The sequence below is a fragment of the Molossus molossus genome, unplaced genomic scaffold (assembly GCF_014108415.1).
Source record: "Molossus molossus isolate mMolMol1 unplaced genomic scaffold, mMolMol1.p scaffold_m16_p_20, whole genome shotgun sequence".
Taxonomy (NCBI): Eukaryota; Metazoa; Chordata; class Mammalia; order Chiroptera; family Molossidae; genus Molossus; species Molossus molossus.
Window position 1 is genome coordinate 49,655,106 of NW_023425356.1, and position 26,319 is coordinate 49,681,424.

Sequence of the window (26,319 nt, forward strand, 5' to 3'; positions counted from 1 at the left end):
ATACCTTGGACCAAATGGGCCTTAGCGTGACCTTCAAGCGAAGGCCTGCTGGGGAGAGCAGAGACCCGCACAGTGGAGTCATTATCTAGACATGCCTCTACCCGAGGAAACCAGGCCTTCCGAACAAAACCAAGTGGAACAAAAACCTGGGGAGCGTTTCCATCTTCGGTTTAGACCCTGCCACAGAGAAGGTTAGGAACTTTTAACTTAGACTTTCAACGTGATTTGGTGACGCAATGGGTGTGAGAAGGAGGTACTGTGACGTCTCGGCCTCCCCAGGTATGTAGGAGGCTGGGGAAGGCATACTCTTACCTGGGGCTTTGGGGGCTAACCCGCCAGGGGTGAAACCCACTCCCTTCGAGCTCTGGGATCGCAGCAACCAGTAACAGTTCCTTCCATTTATAAAACTCTCAGCACTCGAACCCTGTTTAGAATGGCTCAGAAATCTGGTCACCAGACTCATAAAGATCGTATGAATTCACCAGGTCACTGAAGGCTTTTTAAAGAAGGATGTTAAATGTATCAATTCCCACACACCTGATGACGGGGGACCGCAGAGTAACTGCTTCAAACTTTATAGTGGAAAGTTGCAATAGCAACCGACTGAGCGCCTGGGAATAATGTAGGGACACGGTCGCCATGGTGACGTGGTCTCGCAGGAACTGCAGTGGGTGACTGGTCAGTCCCATCTCCGTGTCCCGCTTTGCGAATTGATGAGATGAGTTCCAAGAAAAATTGTAAGGCCAAACAGCAAACTGAAATACTACAGAAGTTCTTTTTTTTTTTTTTTTTTTTTTAATTTCTTTGTTGCTGGTCTTTTAGGAACAAGTCCAAGTAAAATATTAGGCGGGGTTCCTGTTCCAGAGCTAACATCAAAACTATGGCATCAGAGAGAGCCCTGGGTCACGGGACCGCAGCCCTTCGCTCCAGCTCTGGCTCTGTGAGGAGCTGCTTTGGTGACATGGGGGAGGCACTGAACTGTTCTAGGTGTCTACTCCTTCCCCTGCGAGGTGAGGAGGACAGACAAGGTTATCTCTAAGGCCCCGGAGACCCCTAAAAAGCCACACTTTATATTTACATTGGTGCCAACCCCGATATTCACACAGGGACTCTGAGCCCCCGGCCCTGCGCCTCCCACAGGTCGGCTGAGTAAATGACTACATTGAGGCAAAACACACGTGGAAGCAGGGAGGAAGAATACAAAGTAACAGAAACATTGACACAACTCTTCTAAATGAACCAAAGATAAACTCATTTACAGGCAGGGGAAGGGAACAGGACTTTTCTTGTAAGATCTTGTCTCAGAAGAAAGAAAACAGTAGGAACATAACCTCAGATCAATGCAAATGGTGAAACGAAGATGGTTAGTATAGTTGATAGAATTATGCCAAGTAGATGAGCCTCTGATAGATGCATGGTTTTCCCTTTCCATAGGATATTTAAACATGAACTTATGTGGGTACATCCAGTTCAAGCCCCATAACAAAAAGGAACGCTCATTTTGCTTTTAAAATGAGCTTCTTCTCATCTAAAATTAGATGAGACAGATGCAGCAACACTTCCCACCTTTTTGCTTTGACTAATACTATTCCCTCCCTCTCTGGGGTATTTCTTTCTACTTCCTTCCATCGATGCACATGAAGACCCAAGGAGAGGCACCTTCTATAGGTAATCCGTGCTTTGTGGCTACACCCTACGTTCTCTGTTACTGAAGCCCTTAAGAACTGGAGTGGAAAACACTATCATACAATCTGATTGTATGTTACCTTGTAAACTAGAGCCCATTTGTTTCATATATAAGATTCTCTCAACTGGACCATCTTATCCACAGTTTTTAATCTCTTCATTGATTTCCTAAATTTTCTCTGTTAAGGTCAGTACAAAAATAAAGAATGAGTGAGACTCAACTGGTGATTACAATTGTTATGCAAAACAAGATCACATCTTGTATTTTAGAGCAATAACACTGGCAGGCGGGGTTGCTGGTGCAGAAATGTCTAGTGGATACGTTGGAATGAGTAACGAAGAAAAGCTGTTAACCGAGGGATTCATTCGAGAACAGGAATTCGATAGCTGTTTTTCTCTGACTGGTTTGGAAAGCATTTATGTTTGTAAACACAAACCAGATTGTCATTCGGGTTCATTCTTATCACAGTCCTCATTTCTAGGGGGAAGTCGGGAACACCGTCTTGTGTTTCAACAACCGAATCATAAAGAAAGTTCACTGCATTTCAACCAAAATGGCAGGATGGACAGATTCAAGAAGAAAATCATTCCATCTTGTCTGTAGAGGCAGAAAAAGCACTTGATAAATTTCACCACCCATCCATGATTAAAACAGAAACAATTTAGCACATCGAAACACAAGGAATCTCCTTTACCTGACATCAGGTTCCCATCAGAAAGCACCTGACTAAAGAAGTATAAAATAATTCTCCTTAAAATAAAAACAAGACAATGATGCCCAGTTGTACCTGACACTGTACTAGAGGCTCTACCTGGCACAACATTGATTAAAAAGCAATCACGGTTTCAGAGGGAATGACGATGGGGAACGGGCTTCCGGATGGGACATCCTTGTATTCACTGAGGTCTCAGAAGCAGCTGAACGGTTCACTACCTGTTGAGGACTCTAGTATCCCAGAATACCTAGATTTTTTAGAAGTTTACAGAGTTTTCTTATTTGGGTGTCTTTTTAAAATCCACATCTGTATTTCATCTAAAAAGATGCTGATTTTTACTTTGTATCAAGCCCTTTGAGAACCTGAACTCTCCAGGGCTCAACTGTAGTCTGATCTCCTGTGTGGTAGTCATGCCCCCCATTCTGCATCCAGGCACGAGGGCGGAGCACCCTTCTGAGGGTTCCTGTAGGAATGCCCATTTCCCATTGCTGAGGGAGGCATTCAAGGTACCCAGCCTGGTCCCCGGAGGAGGACATGCTACTGCTCTCTCCAGGAAGCCTCTGATTCTTTTTCATTACTAATGTGTGTGTGGTTTTTTTCCTCAAATAATACTAAATCTTTTTTTTTTTTTTTAAGAAAAAAAATCCCATCTCCGTATTTGATAAGGGACTTGTATTTCCTTCGCTCTCCCTTGATTTTGAAATGCCTTGCTCTTGTGGTTTTTCTCAGTATTTCTGTATGAGTCACTCTGAGCAACTGGGAATGTAGGAAGAAGGCTTCTCTTGCTATTTTGATTCACTGTGTGATTGACCCTGGGCGAGTCACTAAACCTAAACAAGGAACTTCATTCATTGCTAAATAAAGATAAAAGGCCTGGGAAGATGGGTTAAAATTAGACCCCGCCACCTACCACTCCGTCTCCTAATAACTGATTCATGGACATTAGTTGGCTTTTCCCTTTGGCATTTCCATTTGGAAAACACCCCTCTGCTCTCCTTGCCCAGCTGCAACGCCGTCTGACCGCCCTGCTCCTGTCCTCGGTTGCCTGTCATCTGTTTGCTTAGCTGCACTGCCTGGTCTCAGGGAGCACCACGGCCCCCCGTGAGGGTCAGCCCCGGTTCCGTTTTGCTATTGTAGGTGAGAGACAGTAAAAAAAGAAAGAAAAGCTCAGGTTCCGGCTCTCCCGGGTACTAATTCTGTAGCCTTCGGGAAGCCAGCCAACCTCTCTGCGCTACATTTTCTAAATTACAAAGGGGCTCCCACACCGCTCGGTCTTTCAACCTCGGGGGCAACTGTTACAGAAACCAGACAATGAACCTGGATGGTGTTCGGAAAAAGCGTAAAGTACGGTATGTTCGTATTCATATTGACCAGATAATTCCCTTCGCCAAGGCAAGAATTTAGTGACAATATGCACCAGGAGATCCGAAGCGGTGTCCATTCGTGCCAGATGGTGTCATGACCATCACAGCCGAGTAACAGGTATGCACACAACCCATTCAGGGCGAGGAAGACTTTCAAGTACGTACAATGTAGCCTAAAAACGGAAGCGCCCCGTGGGTGCCGGCTGGCAAAGCAGGGAATGAACCGATTAATATTGGAGAGCCTTCTTATTCTAACTTTTAAACTTTTGAATCCATAACCTATGGTAGAAGTAAAAAATGCAAAATAAATGAAGGGACAGCTGAAGAGTCCACAGATTTCAAGGTGGGGCCAAAGAACTGTCACAAAGACGACGCCTGGGCCCCGCGGCAGTGGGCGGGCAGTCTGGACACGGCTGCTCCGCTGGCTTACCTTTGCTCCGTGTTGAAGATGGCGAAGGTGTGCTTGCTGGACATGAAGCTCTTCTCCACGTCGCGAACCTTCAGGTTGTCCAAAGGAAGCATGTACTTCTTCTCTTTCTCCTGTTGAGAGGGAGAGAGGGAATTTTGATCAAAGATTTGGAGGCATTACAACGGCGACATTGTAATGTCCTGGCCTGGCCGACGTGTGATTACAATATTTTGATACCGTCCACCCCCTATTTTGATACCAGGTACCATAGACAAGAAGGGGCCAGAGAGGGGGGTCCCCAGGGACTCTCAACACATGGTCGGGGAAGGCAGGGGGGAAGTCCAGAGGAAGGAAGGGCTCAGCCATGGAGGAAACACATGGGCCCCTCTCCTTTCTTCCCCATGTGGGTCCCCTTAGATGTTTTCAAATGTTAGTTTGATATTAAGAATTTAGCCATCTGTTAATATTTAACAAAAATGTTCTGGTCCTAATTCAATGAGAAGTGCCAGATGGATTTCATTTCGTATTTATTTGCAGCCTAAGCAGTTTTGATAGCCAGTGCTGGCGGGGCCTGAAGCACAGACGCCGGACGCGGTGCCCCAGGAACACGCAGAAGGGAGGCCTCCGCATTCAGGCCCGGGGCCACTGCGGGTCCCGACGGAAAGCGATGCCATTCGGCCACTGAGCTCTTTGAGAAACAACAACAACAACAACCAACAACGACATTAGGAGTGGGCTGCTAGGAACTAGGACACATTCTTCTTCAAAACTAGCACTGCTTTCGGAAGAAAATGGACCTTGGAGAGGGGAGGTCTGCAAAGGGGCGCAAAGTGATCTTAGTACATGAAGCAGACTGGATGGCACGGAACTGCTAGGAATAGAAACGTCCGCTTCCACGGACTGGCCGGGTAATGCGATCCTGTGTGCAAATGCCCGGCAGCCGGTGTAACGGGACAGCCCAGCGCAGGCTCGGAACCTAGTCGGATGCATTCCCGGGGCATCTGAGCCCTGCCCCCACTTGACAGCATCCCCTGTATGGTCCCAGGCTGTCTCTCTGGCACTGGTCCTGAGAAAAAGCAGGGCCAGCCTCGAGAGTTGGGGAGCGTGGGGACTTAGCCACAGCTTTTAATAAACAACTATTAATGTATTTCCTGTGGGGAGTCCGTGCGCTGTGGAGACGTGCCTGACAGAAGCCTTGGTGTTCCCGCGGCCCCTACAGCACGTCCTGCAAGGCCTGTGGTTGGCTGGGCAGCGGGGAGCGGAACTCCACCGTGCTCGCGGGCCGGCGTGTGCGGACCACGTGTCTGCACACCCACAGGGTCGTCAGGGAGTGTCTCTGCGCCTGCCCCCTCTCACCCCACACCGATCAGGAATCTCTGGGGCAGAGCACCTTCAAATCGCCAGGCAGAGGGAACCGGGTGGGTGAAGAAGCTGAAGGAAGTTGGTTGGAGAACAGGGTGGCTGTCCTGGCAGGCAAGGTCGTCAAAGATTTAAAAAAATAAAATAAATGAAAACACAAAAGAGACTAAATGGGAGTGAAGGAAGCCAAGTACTTGAAGAAGATTCCAGTATTTCCTGTGCAAAAATTAATACTATATTAGCAAACATGAGGCTACTCTAAGCAAAATCCATCACGTAAGCAAGGGATGTATCACAGTAGACTCTGACTTGTTTGAAACACAAATGAGATTCCGGCAACACTGTAGATCGAATGAAAAACTGTTCGATACGTAATTCAATGAAAATGCTTCAGACCCAGGGAAACTTTTATAGACATTTTTCAAAGCCCTAAATTTAAGCAGCTGGAGGTTTTTAATGCACCATCCTAGTCAACCTTTTGAAATGATGGATTCGCCTTTTAATGGAAATCTGTGTTTCATTGTGAAGATGGAACACAGTGTCCTTGGCGTGTTTCCTACGGAAGGAGGCTCCCTTTGAACTTCATGCTTTAGCATATAGTAAAGACCAAAAAGCCAGCGAGTTGATGTCAGATATTCAACACTGGAGAACCATCCACATGGGCGGACAGGGGGCATGAGAAAATGTAGTTTCATTTCCAAAGTATTAGATGTCATTTATCCGAGTGTTTTGAAGATGTATTGCTGAAATAGTTCCTAATCAAGAGTTTTAAGATTGACAAAGGAAGGGGAAAAAAAGAGACTCCAACTGATGTGTTTAATTCAAGTTGTTAGTCACATGGAGACTTAAATGAGACAGCAATGGAACAGTCTGTCATGAATATTTCTAACATTCTTGATGCTTCTGGGAAAGAATGATCTTTGGCTGAAAGAATATTTTGGATATGAAAAACTTAAAACAAACCCAAGGAATAGCAGTGGTGCAGGACACACAGAATTATCATTTCCAGTACAGTGAGTCTTAGCACCCGCTCAATGGAGATGCTGCATAAATCTGTTTGTTTTATGAAAGCGTCTAACCGTGCACTGTCCGGTGTGGCCACCCCAGCCACGGGTGACGACTGAGCACCTGAAATGTAGTTACACTGGGATGTGTCTAAATGGTCACTGCGCACCAGGCTTCAGAGACCTCGTAAGAGCAAAATGATGGAAGTGCTCTCATTAATACTTTTATCTTGATTATATGCTGACGTGGTATTTTGTTTTTGTTTTTGTTTTTTTGTTTTGTTCAGATAGAGTGGGAGGGAGAGAGAGGAAGAGAGAGAGAGAAAGAAACATCGATGTGAAAGGGACACATCGAGTGGCTGCCACCCGCACGACCAACCAGGGCCGGGGACAAACTGCAACCGAGGTACATGCCCTTAGCGGGAACCGAACCCGGGTCTCTCTGTACCGCAGGCAGATGCTCTAACCGTTGAGCCAAACCGGCCAGGGCTGACATGGTATTTTTAACATACTGGGGTAAAGTATTACTAAACATAACTCACCTGTTCAGTCTTACTGTTTTGAATGGGGCTGTGAGGTCGTTTTACACGACGTGTATGGCTCACACTCTTTCTATTGACAGCGCGGAGCCCTGTGCATTTCCCGTTACTGGCCTTCCCCTCCTTCCTGAGCACCCTCCTCGCTGACCTCCCGTTCCTGCCATCGGCTGTGGCTCATTCGCCCTGCCACCCAGTCCGAAACCTCACTGTCCTTCCTAACGAACGACTGTCTTCCCTCGCCTGTTGTTACATCAGGAGGACGGCGCTGCGTCTGAGCGTCCGTCGGGCCCACGTCTGACCTCCAACCGCGTTCATCTGGGTCCCCGGCATCTGGTACACGGATGATGGGAAATGGTCTACCTGCCTTTGAATTCCAGGGAGAGCCGTTTCTAAAACGACTCTAGCAAAGTCACCACAGTTCTTCAAAACTTTCCTAACTCTCCATTACTTATGGAAGAAAATCCACAAAACTCCTCCATTTGACATTGGAAAACACCTCTAGATTGGCCTGATCCTGACTTCTCAATATGCCCTCCAGTCGTCTGTGAGCCGTCTCTGTTCCAACCGAACGCACCTTTGCCAACAGCCTGCGCCCAGCTTGAATACCCTTTGAACTTCTATCACAGTCTATTACTCAGGGTCTGCCTCAAGCCCTACCTCCCGTGCGGAGTTGGCCCCGGTTTGGAACTGCCTGTCTGTCTCTCTGTCCCTCGCCTTTCAGCCCATACAGTAGGTATTGCTCATTCTAGTCAGTACGAATTGTACTTCACACGACACCTTTACCTTATGAACACATCACATTACAATGTTTGTATAAGGGTCTTCATTTGGAGCTCAGAATGTTCAGTTCTACTCTTCGTGTAGGATGCATCAGCGAGAAAACATTTTAAACAAGAGAAGTTTTTGCAATATTTGTAAATAAATGAGAAATCAATCAAATCTGGTATTTTAAACATTTCATCTTGAGTACTCATTTTGGAGGAAGCACTTGTAAAATGCTAGAGAAACGTTTTTTAAATTATTTTTTCCGTTTTATTGAGAAATAATTGATATACATCCTCGTGTAAGTTCAAAGTGCTCAGCATAGTGGTTTGATTTACGTCTATCGGGAAATGGTTAGCACAGTAGATTCAGCTGACATCCATCTTCACATCCAGACACGATAAAAAGAAACGAAAGAAGAAAAGCATATAGGGGGGCAAATCCCCTCTCGTGATGAGAGCCTGCAGGAGTTACTCCCTGAACAGCTGTCCTGTGCCCCGCCGGCAGCCCGCTACACTCGCCACGATGCACAGCCGGTCCTCGGCCTCTCCTGTCTCCTGACGGGAAGTGTGCACCTTCGGCCAGGCCCCTCCAACTCCCCTCCGGTAACCGCCAAGCGAACTCTCTCTCTACTGAGTTCGTTTTGTTTTGCTTTAAGATAACCACACGTAATTGGGATCAGACGGTATGCGTCTCTCTGTCTGGCTTGTTTCACTTAGCAGAATACCTGCCAGGTCCATCGTGTTACTGCAAATGGACTTTACGGCTGCCTGATCACCCACCGTCTGCATGACCACTTCGCTATCTCTTCATCCGCTTTCACACACTGGCTACTGGAGACACGGCTGCTCCGCACGTGGGGATGCAGGTGTCTTCTCCAGGTGTGCGCCTCACCTCTGGATACACGGTAGTTCTCCCTTCTCCATGAGCAGGAGACCCCGTGGCTGCCCGAGAGCCCGGACAACGCCGAACCCTGTATCACTGTTTTTTCTATACCACGCTGTGATGGAGTTTACTTTGTACATTAGGCACAGACAGATGAGCAGCTGTACCAGTAAACTAAAACAGTGCCATGAAAACAACACGCTGTACAAGAACCTAGTGAAGACGGTCTCTCCCTTTCTCAAAAATACCTCTTGTTCTGTGCCCAGCTGCTGCAGCCTGAGAGGCTGCAAGAGGGTACACCGCCGCCACGGGGTGAAGTGGGGCGAGTGGCGGGGCTCGTGACCCGGCGCCAGGCACCGTCGCGGGGGGCTCGCAGGGAGCACGGTGATAACCGCGACAGCCCGTCTGCTCGCGGACGTGACTGTGTGGGGCTGAGGGGCGGGCCGCGTGCACAGCGTGGAGAGCTGGACAAGGGATGTGCACGTCCAGGGGGTTGGAGAGAGACAGCGCGGGATCTCATCACACTGCAGAACAGCGCGATTCAAACCTGGGGACAGCTGTTCCCGGGATTCTCCACTTACAGTGTCTGGACCGCACTTGACCTCAGGTGGCTGAGACCTCAGAACGTGAAGCCACAGATAAGGGGGCGACTGTCGTCCCCGAAGAGGACTCACCAGATCCTACGGTGGTTCTATTTTTACATTGTGAGGATTCCCCCTTCCTGGGAGGAATGACTTCTTCGTGGAAATTCTGCATATTTTCCAAAGCTCCGGAAGCTGCTGTCCCTGATTCAGCATCCTGCTTTCCTGCCCTTGAAGCACAGGGCCTCTCCTTCCCGCCACAGGAAGCGGCTGCCCCCGCTGCACCCAGAGAGGGACACCAGGGCCTGCTCGTCCCTGGCAGCACCTTGGCGAGAGAGGAGCGGGGAGAGGCGGGAAAGGTGCACCGACTGCGTGAGGGTGTGGGGTGGGGCGGGAGCCAGCGAGCCGTGAGTGGTGGAGGCAGAGGGACCAGGGGAGGGCGGTGGGAACCGGGGATGGCCACAGTGCACGGGCCTCCACCTGGAAAGGAAACCGCAGGCTCGATGAGGGGCAGACGTCGGGTCGGCAGGGGCCCGGCCGCCAGCTGGCTGAGCACCCCCCACACAGCCTGTTTGCTGGAAGGAGCTACGTGGGTATGAGGAGAGGGCTGGGTGCAGGAGGAACAGCTCCCGCATCTGCCGAGAAGTGGAAAGTCTCTATCCGTGCGGCCTCCTCTCACCCAGGAGGCAACAAAAACTTCAAGGATGAGCCCGGGAGTCCTTCCTCATTTCTAGACATTATTCTGCCTAGCATAGTGCCGGTCTTTGAAATCGACATATGTTGTAAGTGTCTGTGGATAACGAAAGCTAATTGTTGAGTAAAATATTCGATAGTCCCATATTTGAAAATCAAATAAAAATTCTATGCAAAAACCCCAACAGGATGAAACCCCTGCATAAGATGCATATGTACCACCCAGCTCCCTGTGACTGCTGACTGAGCAACGGGCCTCTGAGAGCCATGGGCGTGAGTGAGCAAATCCTTCTGTTTCGAAGCACCGCCGCCGGGCCCTGCCTGCCTGGTTGGGCACTTTGATGGGTCCGCCAACAACCTGTCCGAGTACCCAGTGCTTTGGAGCCAAAAGCCCTGCCTTGGCCAGGCACCCACTGAGGCATCTGCTACTACATCCATGATCCCTGCCACTCCAGTCTGAGCCCTGACAGCGCTGTGTGCTTGTTTTGTTACTTTGTACTTGCCTTTTATTTGCTAAGTGTCCAGATGTTTCACCTAAATATGTAGCTGCTCTGCCTTTCCACCTCCAAGGAAAACTCCCAACAAATTGTTACTATTATTTCCTTTGTTGCTGCTGCTGCTCAAATCGTTACTATTATTACCTTTGTTGTTGCTACTGCTGCTGCTCGTCTTTCTATGAATCTCGCTGCCCTGCTATTCTCTGTCCTGACTTCCACCAAATCACCAGCTCTTGGAGGAAAGCAACTGTTTCCCTAGTTTTGGCGGCAGTGTTGACATTCAGTGGACACGTGTGGCATGAACATATGATCGAGCCCCCTCCTGGGCTGGCCTAGTGCTTTGCCTAGTTTGAGAACTCAAAGATGATGATTGACTTCTAAAATAATCAACATATCAAAGTAAAAAGAGAGGCTATAAAAATATTGAGAATACCAGAAGACTAGCAGCACATGCTGTTGAAAACGAAAATCTGGTGTTTGTTGCTATTAAGGAGTTATAGCTATAGAGATGTACAAGTATGAAACTCATAATATAAACTACCCATCTTTTTATTTGGGCTCCAATTCCCTGCTTTAATCAGAATTACACTTTGAGTAGTAAACAGCATCTGGGAGCCAGCAGGCTGCTAGGCAGTGGGGCTTCTTTAGATTTGTCTGTTGGGCACTGAAGGAACTTGGATGGGGTCTCCAGGCAGGTCCAAGAAAACGCCATCGTCTCCACTCCTTTGGCTTCATGGCTGCCCCTCCCCACTCACTCGGGTCCCTGAATGGAGAACACACTGCCTTATCTCCATTGGGTACGGGGAAGAAGACACCTGCCAATACCCAGTTAGAGACCCCGACCTCTGCCTGGCTCCTTCCCTCTCTGCAGAGTCCAATTCAATTTCCACCTCCTCCGGGAAGCCCTCTTGGCTATGAGGGCCCACCGGAGGGCTCCCTCCTCCAATCTCACGCCATTCTCGGGCAGTATGACTTTTCTCTTTGTACTTGGTATGTGTTGTCCTATATTTTAGGTACGTCTAATATCCTAGAAAGGCGGACCCCTTCTCTCCCCTGACTGAGAAAAGGTACTTTTATAATGTGAAAGGGAGAACATTAAGGATTGTATTCTCAAGTTTTTATCTGTAATCTCTATATTAATTCTTATATTTAAAGACATATCCATGAGTATTTGTACACACAAGATTGTACACACAAGACTGAGAATTACGTGTGTACTAAAGAATCCACTTAAAGGATTGTGGCTAAGCATGGTAGGTCAACCTCATGCATAGCTCTCTCCCTCCCCCAAACCCAGGCTTATCCTAAGAAAGAGGAGGGGAGAAAACAGTGGACAGGAGATTTCCCAAAAGCTTTGAAAGAGAGAAAGCAGGTAGAGGACCATCTGTTGACTTAGAACACAGAGAGGAGCAATTCCCCCAGATGCCTGCAGGGGGAGGCTGGAGGAGAAGCCACCCTAGTGGGGTCCAGCCCCTGGAGGCACCTGGTACCCCAGCTGTGGGGCTGGCAGCAGGACCAGGTGGGGTCTGCACAGAGAAGTACAGAGCGATGGACGACACAGGGTCACCTCCTGTAAGCATGGTGGCCCATTCCTCCCCCAGCAGGGAACCACAGGCTATTCCCGCAGAGAAGAAACAGCCGAAAGACATTTCGGACCCAGAGAGACCAGGCAGGGTGGGCAGCAAAAGTGGGATCCAAACAAGACCACTCCGTGAAAGTCTTCATACTGAAATATCTGTCAGGCCCTTTCCCCTGTCCCCGAATGCCAGTCACCAGATGGCTTTCTATGCCCACACCAGGGAGGACATTGACCTGTTCTCTGGAGAGAAGATGCCCAGGGTTCTAATATTTCAGTGAAAAAGCCACCTTGCTCCCTGACCCCTGACAGGGAGGCCCTCTCTTCTGGAAGCCGCGCCGTCACACTGAGCTTCCCAGAGTGGGTGGCACAGGAAGGACCCAGCTACTAACCAGGGTGGGCACCGAGGCTGGGCTCTCTCAGCACCCAGGCCCACCTCCTCCGACTGCTTCCGTCCAAAGCTCTCTTCCCTTCGGATCTCGCCCGTCAGCTCGGGCTCCGGATGAGGTACGGTCTCAGCCGGTGTGACACGCTCATTCCAGACGCGGATTCGGAAGTGGGTCACGCCCACGAGGTGCGTCCGTGGCACCTGTTCCACGCGCCCGGATCCAGGTGTGGGAGGTGTGGCCCTGGATCCGAGGCTGCAGGACGGGCCGGTTCCTCCCTGCGCAGCCTCCAAGCCTGACAGTCAGTCTGGAGCGCATCCTGGGAACAGCGAGTCCTGAGCTGTCACTCGGAGAGTCTTCCACTTCTCCCGCTTCACTTCCAAGCAATACTCAGTTTTAAAATATTTTAAAGTTTTTTAAATTAAAAAAAAATTTTAATGAAAAATTTTTTAAATATTACAATTAAGAGCCCTCCATGAACTGATTATTAGTGTGTGTAAGGTATGGTGATGCGTTTATGGATTTCCGGGCCTTTTCCGTCAAGGAGAGAGTCTCACCAGGAAGCAGTATGTGCAGGAGAAGGGACCCGCATCAGAAGTCATGGGGAGCCCGGGGAGGGAGAGAAGGTGGCGTCCGAGCGGCCACAGGAAGAACATTCGGACGTCGACGGGAACAGAACAGAAACGGCTGCTCGTTAAGCACCGGCCCCTCTGTAGCAGCAGTTGCCTCTGGGCCCAGCTGCCTCCGCCAGGAAGCTAAGCACAGGACCCGCCTGCGTTTCACCCTTTCTCAGTTACTAAAAGGAGAACAGGCACTCAGCGTGGGAACACGCGAGCACGTGCAAATGAGCATCTTTCAGGGGCCTGATGCCCTCGTTCCCGGTTCCTCTCTGTGTCTGAGGCAACACAGCCTGTACTTTTTAAGACAAGAAATTATCATCCGGCCAGTGTGGCTCAGTGGCTGAGCATCGAACCTGCACCAAGAGGTTGCCGGTTCGATTCCCGGTCAGGGCACGTGCCCAGGTTGTGGGCCCGATGCCCAGTGGGGAGCCTGCAGGAGGCGGCCAGTCGATGTTCTCTCTCATCGATGTTTCTCTCTCTCTCCCTCTCCCTTCCTTTCTTTCTAAAGTCAATAAAGGAAAAACAACAACAACAACAATTTAAAAACAGAAACAAAACAAGAAACTCTCCTGGCTGGAACAGTGACTGCTGTCCTTGAAAAGGTGTGTGATCCGATGCGGACTCCGGGTGGTGACATCCCTCCACGCGGACCTCCGCGGCCGCAGGGCGAATGACACCGTGACTGGGAATCACACTCTCTGCAGCAGCCCCTAAGTGCATTCGAACCGCACAGAATTCCACCCCCGCCGCCCCTTGGGGATACTTATATTAAATAAAAGTGTTATTTTGGCTAAGTGTACTATACATTTGTAAGAAGAAATTTCAACTCTAAAAAGTACTTTGTTTACAAATGCAGCTGAATCTTTACTTATCTCAGAAAATGAGGGTCAGGAAGGCACGTACAAATCCAATCCTCTGACAGTTCCCAGAACTCCCTGGGTGGATGGTTTGAGTTTTACCCCCATCATTTGTCACTGAGCTACAAACAGAAATCAAAGCTGAATTTTCCCCTCACTCTATCATTTCAGCAAAGAAACACTCAAAAGAGGCAGCACCAGGGAGAAAAGCAACAGGGATCAGCATTTAACCCAGCGAGTGAAATCTTCTGAAGTTCTTCGCATTGACGGTTAAGCTCTTTCCCTCCATTCCCTCCCCACCCCCACCCTGGCCCTGCTGATGTTCCCAGAAGTCAATGCGGTTCCTTCTGGCAGGGAAATGGTCTGCTTGCTGAGAGAGTGCCCTTTGTGGTCCAGTGACAGCCCTCCACCCGGTTCTCCAGGGCGTGCTGCCTGGAGGGGGGACCAGGAAAGGGGCCCCCCATGGGCCCTGAGAAGCAGCCCTGGCCTTCAGCGGACACTGCGCTGGATGCTCCGAGCACAGTGGTGGGCTGAGGCCGCCATGGCTCACACACGCATGCAGAAACAGGGCTTGGACCAGGGGAAAGAACCCCGGTCATTCTTCTTCTCTCCTCATCAGGCGCCCACGCTTTCTGGGGACAGGAGGAGGAAGAAACACTCCGTGGTGCAGGAGGGGGGGGGGAAGACGTACAAAGGGAGAGCCGAGTGGCCTGTTCATTCCTAACTGGGCAGGGACGAGAACTCCCCAAGCCAGCACGCTCTCTGCCTTCGCGGGCTGTCGGGGGCCTGTCCCCAGCCCCCAGATGAAGCCTGGGAGGGAAGGGGCACAGGAGCTGCGACACCAGCTGTGTGGACCCAGGTGGTGTAGGTGACCTCTCCCCGGCAGGAGGTGATCATTCGGGCCTCTTAGGAGGCGGAAGGCTTCCATGAGACACTGGCTGTGTGGCCAGGACCCTCCTGATGAAGGTGTTTCCTGTTCCCTGGGAAAACCTTTCTTCCCATTTCCTTCCCACCTCTAAACACAGTCAGGGGGTCCACATATTTGCGACAGTGAGCTTGACCCGTAAGCTGTAGAACTACGAGGGGGCGTAGATAAACTACACACCAGCAGATAAACACAAACTACATGTGACACGATCCAGCGGGGAGGATGCCAGAGCGATCCCAGCGACTTTCTTCAAGCGGGGGGTTGTAAGCAGTGTGGACCCGGAGGGAAGGGACGTGGCCGAGAAGGGCCGGGACGCCTCCCCCTCGACGCCACAGCGGACGGCACAGGGTGGATCGAGAAAAGTACTTGGGGGAGATACCAGTTCTATAATGAATTAAAAAATAAATTTAAAAAAAAGAGAGAAAAATTCCCGAACTAAAGAATCATCTACCTAAATTACAGCTATGTTCTTACACTTAGAAAAATAAGCGAGAGTCTCAACACTGGCTGGGAAACGGAGGAGGAGGAAAGGTTGGTTTTCTTTCTCCAAACCTCTGCATCTGGGCAGCTGTGCGTGTCGGCGGGCTCCACAGATGGCCTGGGGGGGGGGGGCTGCCTCTGCTGCTGCCCCGGTTCCTAAGTTTCTCTGGGCTGCATCCCAAGAAAGCCCCCCTCACGCTCCACTTGTCCTGTAGCACCTACTGGGCTTTCCATACCAAGAATGGGGGCTCTGTTTAACCTGAGACCCCCGAGACTAACAGACACGTAATATGTGCTGATTTATGACGCTATCAAACGCACCTCTGTTATGTCTCATTATGGTAGGTTTTGTTTCATGCATAACTGCGTTTATAATCAATTAATGTCAGCAGGAGAAGAGACTTCATTAATTATTTTTTCCCAGGCAATATTTTTGCATTTAAATCACTACTTCAATCTTCCCCTGGAAGGGCTGGGCCACTCGAGTGTCTTGCAGCCGGGTCGAGGCGACACCCTTGGGCGGCCCTGACGTCCAGTGCGCAGCTGCCCGCCCAGGGTTGGGCGGAAAATTCCGCTGCTGCTCCAAGCCGCTCGGCAGACGTCTGGGGCTGCGTTTCTCTGACCAGAGTCCCCGGACTCCTAGGGTCCGAGGTCTTGTGAGAATGGAGAAGAAATGGTGGTGGGTCCCAGAGCACTGGACAGCCCATCGCAGGGACCCAGGCCTGGAGGCCAGGACACAGTCCTGTGGACTAAGCATGTCTCCTGAGCATCATTAATATTAATATTGATCCGTTGAAATTTCTTGGTAACACCGTTTCGTTTGAATTTGACACACTTCGCTTTCTTTCCTTTCTTTTGATACCGATCAACAAGCCTAGGGGTTTACTTGCAGATATTTAAAATCGAACACTTTTCTGTTTGTACCCATGTATGGCATAGCGTGAACAAAAGCGGTTTGCCTTCATCATCAGTGATGAGGGTTCTTCCCCTTCAAAGGGTTTGGACACATACCTTAGTTTAAGAAACGCCGGTTTAGGGACAGGGTATTGGGAATTCTCTTCAAAGGATTGGCGTGGTCAAAATAGGTGCCAACAAATGACCTTGACGTAGAACTAATTTGGAGCAGAGATTAGAAAATGCTTCCGTCTCTGACTGTCCTCATCGAGACCGGGGGAAGAACACGGGTGGGGCCCCCGGGACCTGGGGCCCAGCTGCTGCGCACACCGGCGGCCTCACGGGGCTGCGTCCTGCTTCGGGCTGCAGCCCACCCCATGGAAGGGGGGATACAAACCCCCAAGCCCCATCCTTGAACTGAAAAATGAAAACAAACCTAACTTTATGGCAACAAAGAGGCAATAGATGCAAAAGCATTTTCATCTTTTGAAAAACCAGGAGGTACTGTTTAAAAGACGAACTCTTGAAAACATCTCAACCGCGTGTGTCTAATTCATACTGACGTGTAATTGAACCGATGTTTAATTTTTGCTGCAAATTATCTGCTTCCTTTAAGAAGTTGGTAAAATGCTGACTTTGTGGCTCAAAAATAGAGTCCAGGAAGGCTAGGGATACCCGCGTGAAGACACCGTGAGGCTGGGCCCTTTAAGAATGAGTGTGACAAAGGATGAGGAAGGAAGGACCTGTGCCAGGGCCGATGAAGGACATCCATCGTCAAGGGGCTGGCTGAAAGTGATTGCAAGGAGGAGGGGGTAGTGGAGATGTTCACCCCTAGACCTTACTGATGACACAGAACCAGTTTAACACAGATAGGACCACACCAGTGAAGACCCAGAGCAACCCCAAAACAGATACATAGCATACACATAAACACTCACTTTTACCCACTTACAGTGTGCGTACCGCTCCCCTCTTCCCGCCCCCCACCCTCCCCCTCCTTTAGTTACCTGGGCTAAGCCCTTAAACACTGGGTTACTCACAATGACATTTAATCGCTTCCTGTTTTCTTATTTGGAATGATTATATTCCGGTACTGAAAACCTTGATGATGCTATGACATGACAAAGCTCAGATCCGTTATTGTAACTGCCTGTGTGGAGAATGTGTCGTCACGCGCATTTACAATAAAACTGGCGTGGAGAATGACGGTGCCCCCCCGGAGCACCGCCCTTCGCTCGCCCCCTCGCACCCCAAACCGCAGATCTTTAAGTATAACAGAAACGATGCAAGACTTTAATCTTGAGCGGTTCATCAGGGAGGCGTCCTGGACGTGGGACGTGCTATGACACCACTCGGCCACCGTGGAGTGGGAGTCACGGAGGGAGGGTCAGGAGTGGGAGCCGGAAGGCAAATAAAGGAGGAAGGCGGTAGCGCAGGAGGGGGGCAGTGGTCACCCCAACGGGGTAGGAGCCGAAGGGGGCAAATGTCTGGGTTTGGGGGCAGGTGTCCGAGGACAGCAGTGGTCGGCGAACTACAGCAAGGCGGCGAAATCTAGCCTAACTTATGTGTGTTCTCTGGCCCTGGCGGAGAGGGGCTTTAAATAGTTACCAGGGAGAAGGAAGAGGAAGAGAGAGGGAAGAAGTAACAGAAATTGCGTGGGGCTTGCAAAGCCTAAAATATTCACCGCCTGTCCCTTGCAGAAAAGGCTTGCAAACCCTTGGAGTCTAGTCAGCAGATCTTGAGATGGAACTGGATGGAGGGAGGGATGAGGGGAGAGAGGAATGAAGGCAAAACCCCCTGTTTCTAGCTTGAGCAGCTGAGCAGTGGACACGCCCTCTCTGCTCCTGCCAATCACCCCCTCCTGGGGGCAGGTCTTTGTTGTACTTCCTCCCCTGTCCTGTGGCTGACTCACCCCTGCCTCCCTCCAAGGCACTGAGTTCCTTACGTAGCTCGAGTACACACCCATGCTCCTAATTATTGGACAGAACTGAACGGATACATCCCATTCGTTTTCGGTAGTGCTGGCGACATCGACTTCTTAATGAATGAAAATCTTAGAACCACTGTTTTCTAGTGTGTAAATGTATAAGTCATTTCGCACCCCCCCTTCCTCCCCCCACCCCGTGTGTTGGTATCACAGGAAGCCTCCATTATAAGTTCCCCTGATGAGAAGTTCTATTTTATGTTGATTTACTCATTATTAGAATTTAGGGAGCTGTATGCATTTTTTAGCCGTGAACTGAAGTGGATCCCTTTGCAGGGGCAAAGAGAACTTGGCAACGGACACGATGAGAAGGGGGAACAGGGGAGGAGATCTGGTATGAGGCCCACAGTCGGGCCGTGGAGCTGGGTGAAGGGTGAGGGGGTGAAAAATAAAGGAATCAAAGGTGGGCTTTTATGTTTTGAACCTCATGGCAGTGCCTGTTATGGACATAGAGAAGGTGATGGGACATGTAGGTGAAGATCTGTCCTGAAAAGTTAAATCTGAGATGCCGGCTAGGCACTCAGGTGTGTCTGTCCAGAGGACAGTTGGACGCCCAAGCCTGGGGTGCAGCGCTGGAGACATAGCTGTGGTGGCCACAGAAACAGTGCACACGGTGGTAGGTGAAGCCAGGACCTAGATGAGTCCAGCTAGAGAGAGTGTAGGCAGGAGAGGAGAGGACCCAGCCCTCCCACACGCAGAGGTAGAAGAGAGGAGACCCGCCCAGTGGAGGGAGCCTGGGCACCTGGTGACAAAGACCAGGAAAAGAGAACATGTAAGGAGGGAGGGAGAGGTCATTCCATTTACTATTTCAAAGAAATATGTAAGACGAGCACAGAATAGGAATCATTCCCTGTGCCAGCACAGGTAGCTGATAACCCTGGGGGGTGCTGTTTGGAGGGTACGACAGAGCCCGTTGAGAGGATTAAAGAGAGAATCAGGAAGTAGGGAGGCCTATGTGGGACATTTAACCCTCAAGCTGTAACAAAAACATTTGAAAAAGAAACAAGGCAGGTAACAATGTAACATCAACATTCACTGGAAAGAGCACCCTAACTTTGCACCTTGGTTATGCCATCTCTGCCCCACTTTTCAAGTAGAGTGACAGTGGGGATGACATGGCTAAACAAAGGGTCCTCTCCCCGTGTCAACAGAGCACAGGGGTCCCAGGCAGCTCCCTGAAACAACATGTAAACTTCTGTAAAGAGGCCCCGATGGCGGGGGGAGGGGAGGTCACAGCCCAGCCGTCCTCCAACATCAGCTGGTCAAACAGCACCGCCCTGAGCTCCGGCTGTGGGGACGGAAACCTGTCACTGAACGGACTTCACAGTTTTGCCCGGTGCACAGAAGGCACTTGTTTTTAGTTTGTATCCCGATCGAGAGCTTTGTCCCCACAACGTACAAAATCTGGCTCATTCTGACCCGGGGCAGAGCTCAGCACAGGACACAGAGGTCACCCAGGAAACATCACAACAGGGCAGAGGCAGCACCTGGGTTAGAGGTTCATCGGGCTCACGATTTCGACCCCCCCCCCCCCAGGGAAGGAATTCAAGAACAAAGCAAAACTAGGAACCCTGGGGAGGGAACAGTGAGCCTGGGGAGGGACGGGGCAGGGCGCACTAGCTCAGGACAGCAGCGGGTGACAGCACAGGCACCTGCAGAAGAACCGGCACCGCCTGGACACCGAGAGGACTTGCTCCGCACCGGGCTCCTCGGGAGGAGCTGGGTGGGAGAACGCACACTGCACGCGGAGTGTTTCATTACCCTCTGCGAGCGAGTTTCAGCCTGTGCGCGCATCTCCACACGTGCCACGCTCATGTGGTCGGGGCACTGACCTCTCTTCCCTTAGATGCTCAAATAAAAAACGACACAGCCAACACGACAAGAGCCTCTCTGGTGTGACTCACTCAAAATTATACCTATTTTACTGTCGGAACGGCAAAAAGGTCTGTTTTGGGGTGTGCCACAGAATTTTAGTAATTAGTTTGTGGGCCAGGAGATGAAAAAGATTGAAAGTCGCTGCTCTATTTTATTGTAATATGCAGACGTACAGGTGTAATTTTTAAAAAGCATATCATTTTTATTCCATAGTATGAACTCAGTCATTCTCCCCAAATCTTTGTATTAATCACTGGAGTTTTAAAATCCCAAAAGCTAATGCTAGAGTTACAGACAGGGCAGGCCTACCCAGACTGTTACTGATGTTTTTGTATGGGGAGTGGGAGAAAGTGACCAATCACACCTTACAGCTACCTGCCTTAGCTGGGCATATTTCTGTCGGAGTGTGTTATTACAAGTAAGTGCTACTAAGGCAGGCACACACACACACACACGTATACACACACATTTATTAGGTATTTAACTACTATTGTCTTATGAGCTCTTTGTCAGATTTAATTGTCTCAGAACATGTATTTCAAATGTCTGTTTCATCTCTGTCTTTCCAACTAGATGATGGACAGTAGAGAAATGTTTCTATTTCTAGAACTTCGACCATACTAGGCTTCAGTAACTATTTGCTGAGCGAATGGGAAGTAAGCATAAGAGTTGTTGGACTGAATTTGTAGTGTTTACTTATTAACCCCGGTAAACTCATGGACATCCCAGTTACGTTTCTCCTTTAGGCAGAACTAAAAATAATGAACACCTAACTCTTAGAATAATTCACAGCAAAATCTTGGCCAAACGAGCTTTTTATGGAAACTGCTCATAGGTGACAGATGTTATTCCAAAATGGCCTATTGTTTAGGGGTCCTCAGGCACCCCCTGAGCTGCTTGGGAAAAGGGGCCTCCCCAGAAAAATGGCAAAAGGAGAGGCCTTTGGTGGCAACTGTGGATGGAAAACTTTTAAAAATTTATATTCACACTGAAGACTCAACTTGTGGGATTGTACTCCAAATTAGTCATCAAATGAATGTAGGGTATTCACTCGAAAATACCTAGGAATAAACCTAACAGGAAATGTGTAGTATCCGTATGAATAAATTTATAAGATGAGGCGGAGGGACAAAGCTGAAATAAAATGAGAAACAGATCCTGACTAGAAATCCCAATATTTAAAGTTGCAAATTCTCCTAAAATTAAATAATGATAATATACTATCAGGGGAAATTTTCAATGTAATTTTGTGAGAAGTGACTTGACAAAATGATTCTAAGTTTCACTTGGCAGAACACACAGGTGAGAGCGGCCAGGAAAATTCTAAAAAGGGAAAAACGACAACAAATGTAATCAGAAGGAATATGCCCTTCAAAGATTGAAATTTAATATAATGTTATAAAGTGATAAACATCACAAGGCTGTTGGGAAAGTCTACGAGCAAATCAGAACAGAAAAGAACAGAGAAAGCACAAGGCGTATTTCAGAGCTCGGTCCGATTCGCAGCGGCTTACAAATTGGATTTCTGAATACATTTTAGAAGAACTGGCTTCCATCCTCCCTCCCCAAAAAGAAATTTTAGGTGGATTAAAGCTCAAAGTTCCAGAGTACGGTTAACATGATGATTTTGGTAAAATTTCAGTTAAAAAAAAAAAGAAAATCTTTAGATAATTGACAAAAACCACAAAACTATAAAAGTCGCATGGATATGAGATACTTCTTCAAGGCACAATGGAATAAACGGGAAAATAGGACATGTAAGAAAAAGTACTGGCAACGTATATGGCATAAAGTTGATAACCACAATATTCAGAGAGCTCTAAAAGTGTCTGTTTAAAAACAACAAATCAACAGTAATAGAAAAGCAGTTAGAGGTAGGTTTAGCAGTTCTCAGATGATAAAAGACAAGAAAATAGAAAACCCTAAACCTCACCAATGATCAAAGAAATGCTCATTAAAACTGCACGTGTGTTAATACCTGCTTACCAGATGGATACTATCCCCTATTGACCAGAGGTGGTCAAGCGCATATTTTGACACACTCTTGGTTAGAATATTAGTTGGCACAGCCTCTTGGAGAAAATGGGATGTGAAGATATAAAATGTTACTTGCTTCATTATTATTGAAAATCTGAATTGTCCACCAACTGGGGACTACCTAAGAAACTATTGTACATACTAATAATAGCTAACATTTATTGTTCTAAGCATTTTACCATATATCTAGTCATTTAACCCACCCAATAATAGTATGAAGTAGGTACTATTATCATTGAAGTTTAAAAATGAGGAGAGTATAAATAATAAATGCATAGGAAGAAACACCATGTGACTGTAAAACGGAGTGACACATCAGTGGGCGCCGAGATTTTTCTTGACGGAAAGAACAGAGTTGCAGAATAGTACGCACAGTATAATTACCTTTATAGTCTATAAATTCATGCATTTACATTCAAAAGAGAGCTGTCTGAAAAGGAAGGGTTCATAGTGTTTGTCTGTTTTCCTGGATGGTGAGATGCGGGATTTAAAAAGAAAATGTTTTCTAGTCTTGGATTCCTCCATAAAATGTGTACTTGAAATGCAGTGTTTTTACTATTTTAGATCCTTCAACAGAGGGGAATCATACAGTATCTGTCCTTCTGTGTCTGGCTTATTTCAGTTAGCATCAAGTCTTCAAATTTCATCCAAGTTTTTGCATATTTCGGGATCGCCTTCTTTCTTAAGGCTGATATTCCATTGCATGTATTTGCCACGTTTTCTCTATCTGTTCATCCACTGATGGACATTTATGTTGTCTCCACGTCTTGACTACTGTGAAGTGTTTCATGAGCCCTGGCTGGTTGCTCAGTGGTTAGAGCACCAGCCCTAGAACCAAAGGGTCTCAGGTTCAATTTACAGTCAAGGGCATGTACCTGGGTTGCAAGTTTGATCTCCTGGGGTCACGTGGGAGGTAACCAATCGATGTGTCTCTCTCACATCAATGTTTCTCTCTCTCTCTCTCTCCTCCCTTCTACTCTATCTAAAAATCAATGGGAAAATGTCCTCAGGTAAAGATTAACAACAACAAAAAAATTTTTTAAGCTCTTCTATGAACATTGAGGTGCTAACATCTCCTTGAGGCCCTGACTCCAGTTCTTTTGGATAAACACCCAGAAGTGGGGTGGCTGGGTCCACTCACATGATGTATATAAAACAGTGAAACTCACAGAATCAAAGAGAAGAACGTGGTTGCCAGGGGCTGGGGGCGGGGCTGGGAAATTGCTAATTGAGCAGAACATCTCACGTATGCAGATGAGTCTGTTCCAGGGCTCTGCCGCCAACGCAGAGGGTGACACCACACACCACACGGGTGCTGCAGCCTTTGTTAAGAGGGTCGATCTCATGATAAATGTTCTTACACGATAAAGCAATATATATATTTTTAAATGAAGTATTTTTCACTCGGGGGAAATGTGGAATTAATACAACTAACTATTCCTTGGTGCCCTCTGGCTGTCCTCTTTAAAAAAAAGTCCTATATATCTCCCCTCTTTTTAACCCTATCTTTCTATTCTGGCCTCAAAATAGAACTCTTAGCCCTTTAGCCTCATTTACCTTTGTTGTATCAAGCTCCCCTGAATGGCGGGACAGACAGAGTTCCATGTGTGGCCTGTGAACATGCCACCAACGTGCAAATGCATCTTTACATGCAAATATGGTCATAGTTTCCTAATAGTTGCTTATTACGGAGTTTAGAGGAGAAGCCGTCAAAAACACCCCAAACGGTTCAGAGCCCTTTTTGCTCATCTATGCTGCCACAGGAAAAACTGAAGATGACAGCGAGGTGACCGGCAGGTAGGGGCCACCAGAGAAGGCGTCCTGGAGTAACGGGAGGGCACGATCGGATGGTAAGAACCCCGAGGCCTGGTCCTGGCTCTGCCACGGGCCGATCCGGTAACCCCGGGCTTGTCCCGTCTCCTCTCTGAACCTGCGGGACCGGATCCTTGGTTTCCCAGCTCAGCTCGCCGGCGTCCCAGGGTTTCTCAGGGTGTTCTTCGGGGCCACCCTGGAAGCGGGGAGCCCCGAGGCCGGAGGGCTGGGTCCTGGGCTCCCGCCCCGCGTTAACCAAAACAACTCCATCTTGATTTATTTCACATAATGGGATTTCATGGGAGATGTTGATTGAAGAAAGGGTCCTCATGCTTCAAAACCAAAACGGAGGGAGAGAAAACGTTTGCAAACCGCAAACTAAGCTGCCGTCTGAGGTTCCTTATAGCTTTCAGCTCCGGTTTGGAAATGAGTCCCCGCCTCCGATGTATGCAGTCGGCAGTGAGCGCGCCGGGTGCCCGGGGACAGTTTCCGAGGCGCTGAGCGCCGCCCCGGAGACCCCGTCGCTCACATGTGGCAAGTTGATTTTTTCTCTTCGCTTCCCTCGGGTCAATTTACCATCTGCCTCATCTTCATCAAAACATTAATTTCAGCCTAATCCCCTTTCTTCCTCTCTGGTGGTAAAAGGACCTGGCTCGCTTTGAAATAAAACAAATAGGGTGCAGCCACATTTCCATATGCAGGCGGGTCGCAGCTGATTGCTGCGGAGCCTCCAGGACGAGGCAGCGAAGAGAGTAACTGAGCTCTTCCCTCAGCCTCGGAGACTCGGAGACTCGTTAAATGTACTGAGCGGTGACCACAGGCAGGGGACGCGGCAAGGTGCGTACTGAGTGGTGATGACCACAGGCAGGGGACGCAGCGAGGTGCGTCCAGCCAGAGCGGTGCGGCGAGAGCTCTGCCTTCGACGGGGTCTGTTCTCTCTGGGACGAGGGAACGGCCAGTCCACCCGGGCTTCGAGGACCAAGGGGCCTCATCAGGCCAAAGGGGGTCGGGGTAAGCCTCAGGAGTCCTGCAGGTTGGACAGGATTTGGGTCAGCCTAAGTGTGAGGAGAGGGTCGTTCTGGTACGAGGAAGGCTGACCCGAGACGTCTGGCTTTAGTTCCGCAGGCAACGGGGCACACGCTGGCCTTGTGAAGATGGAGCAGGTGTCAGCATGCAGAGCGGAGAGAGAAGGCAGAGACTGAACATCGCGGGCACGCGCTGGCTGCTCCCGGCCTGGATGACAAAGGTGATGAAGTGGGGTGGCCGCAGTGGGAACGTCGGAAAGTGGGGGACGGAGCTACGCCCAGAGCAGACTCCAGCCCTGTGAGCACCGCTGCAGGCACAGCGGAGTGGGCAGGAAGGAGGCCTGGTGGCCGGCCCGGTGGTTGGAGGGAAGGAAAGGAGCGTGTATATTTGAAAACGACTTGGAGGTAAAGCCGACGGGGGCTTGGGGGACTGGACGTGGAGGTGATGTTCACTGAGATCAGGGAAATCAAGGGCAATGGGTCTGGGTTCATCGAGGCCATGAGTTCCGGTTTGGAGAGTTTGATGCTGAGAGGCACACCAGAGCAGCCAGGGTAATGGCAACAAAAACACCCTCTATTTGAGAGTTTTGAGGATGTGAGGTGCTCAGAGAAAAACTAGGTTGCATTGAATGCAAAGAACTATAAGGATTAATGGGTGAAAAGTTACAGGATACAGGGGAAATTTTCACAAAGGAACAGGTATACCATAGAACCCGAAATGCGTGTGACAGGTTGCACAATTTAAATGAGCTGGATGGCGTTGGGCAGACAGAACAAGAAATGAATATTTCATACGAGGAGACAAGGGCTAGGAACTGGTCTTCTCTGGACTGTGTCTGTGTACCAGAGTTCGGTGAGTGAGGGATCTGTCTTCTAAGATCGTCGACCAGTGGAATGTTCTCTCCGTCACATGTGTGGACGTTTAGAACTCTGTTAATGTTCTATTTAGTTCAAGTGGTTGTATGTTGGTTCTTTGGCGCCATTGTCAATAATAAAATTCAACAACACAAACCCCTAAATATGGTTTTGTTTTTCTCTTTTTAAACAGATCTGATTCGCAGCCCAAACCAAGACCCAATCTTTTTCTTCTCATGTGGGAGACAAGTGTAAGTGACTGACCACCACTGAAATGACTGTGCCCGCAGGTCCTGCGGCCCTTCACTACCCTCCGTCTCCCCAGCCCCTCCGCAGTTACCTTCTGTTCCTTCCGTGGCACAAACCTCCCCCTCCCATCGACGTCCTGCTGTCTCTCATTCCTTCCCCGAGGAGGAGCCCACAATCTGTCTTTTTCACAGTGTCCCAAGTGATTTTTGAGATTGAGTCCCTTTGAGACCGTCTGGGCAGAGCCAC

General features: G+C 49.0%; 1 protein-coding gene across 4 annotated transcripts in view; it reads right to left on the reverse strand.

The window, feature by feature from the left end:
* The window catches only part of DNM3 (dynamin 3), a 384,567-nt gene that overhangs the window by 99,387 nt on the left and 258,861 nt on the right, over positions 1–26,319 (reverse strand). For all 4 annotated transcript variants that reach the window (XM_036272290.1, XM_036272289.1, XM_036272291.1 and 1 more), the window contains one exon: positions 4,197–4,306. In XM_036272290.1, the coding sequence (XP_036128183.1) occupies positions 4,197–4,306 (110 nt within the window). The remainder of the gene's footprint in view (positions 1–4,196; positions 4,307–26,319) is intronic.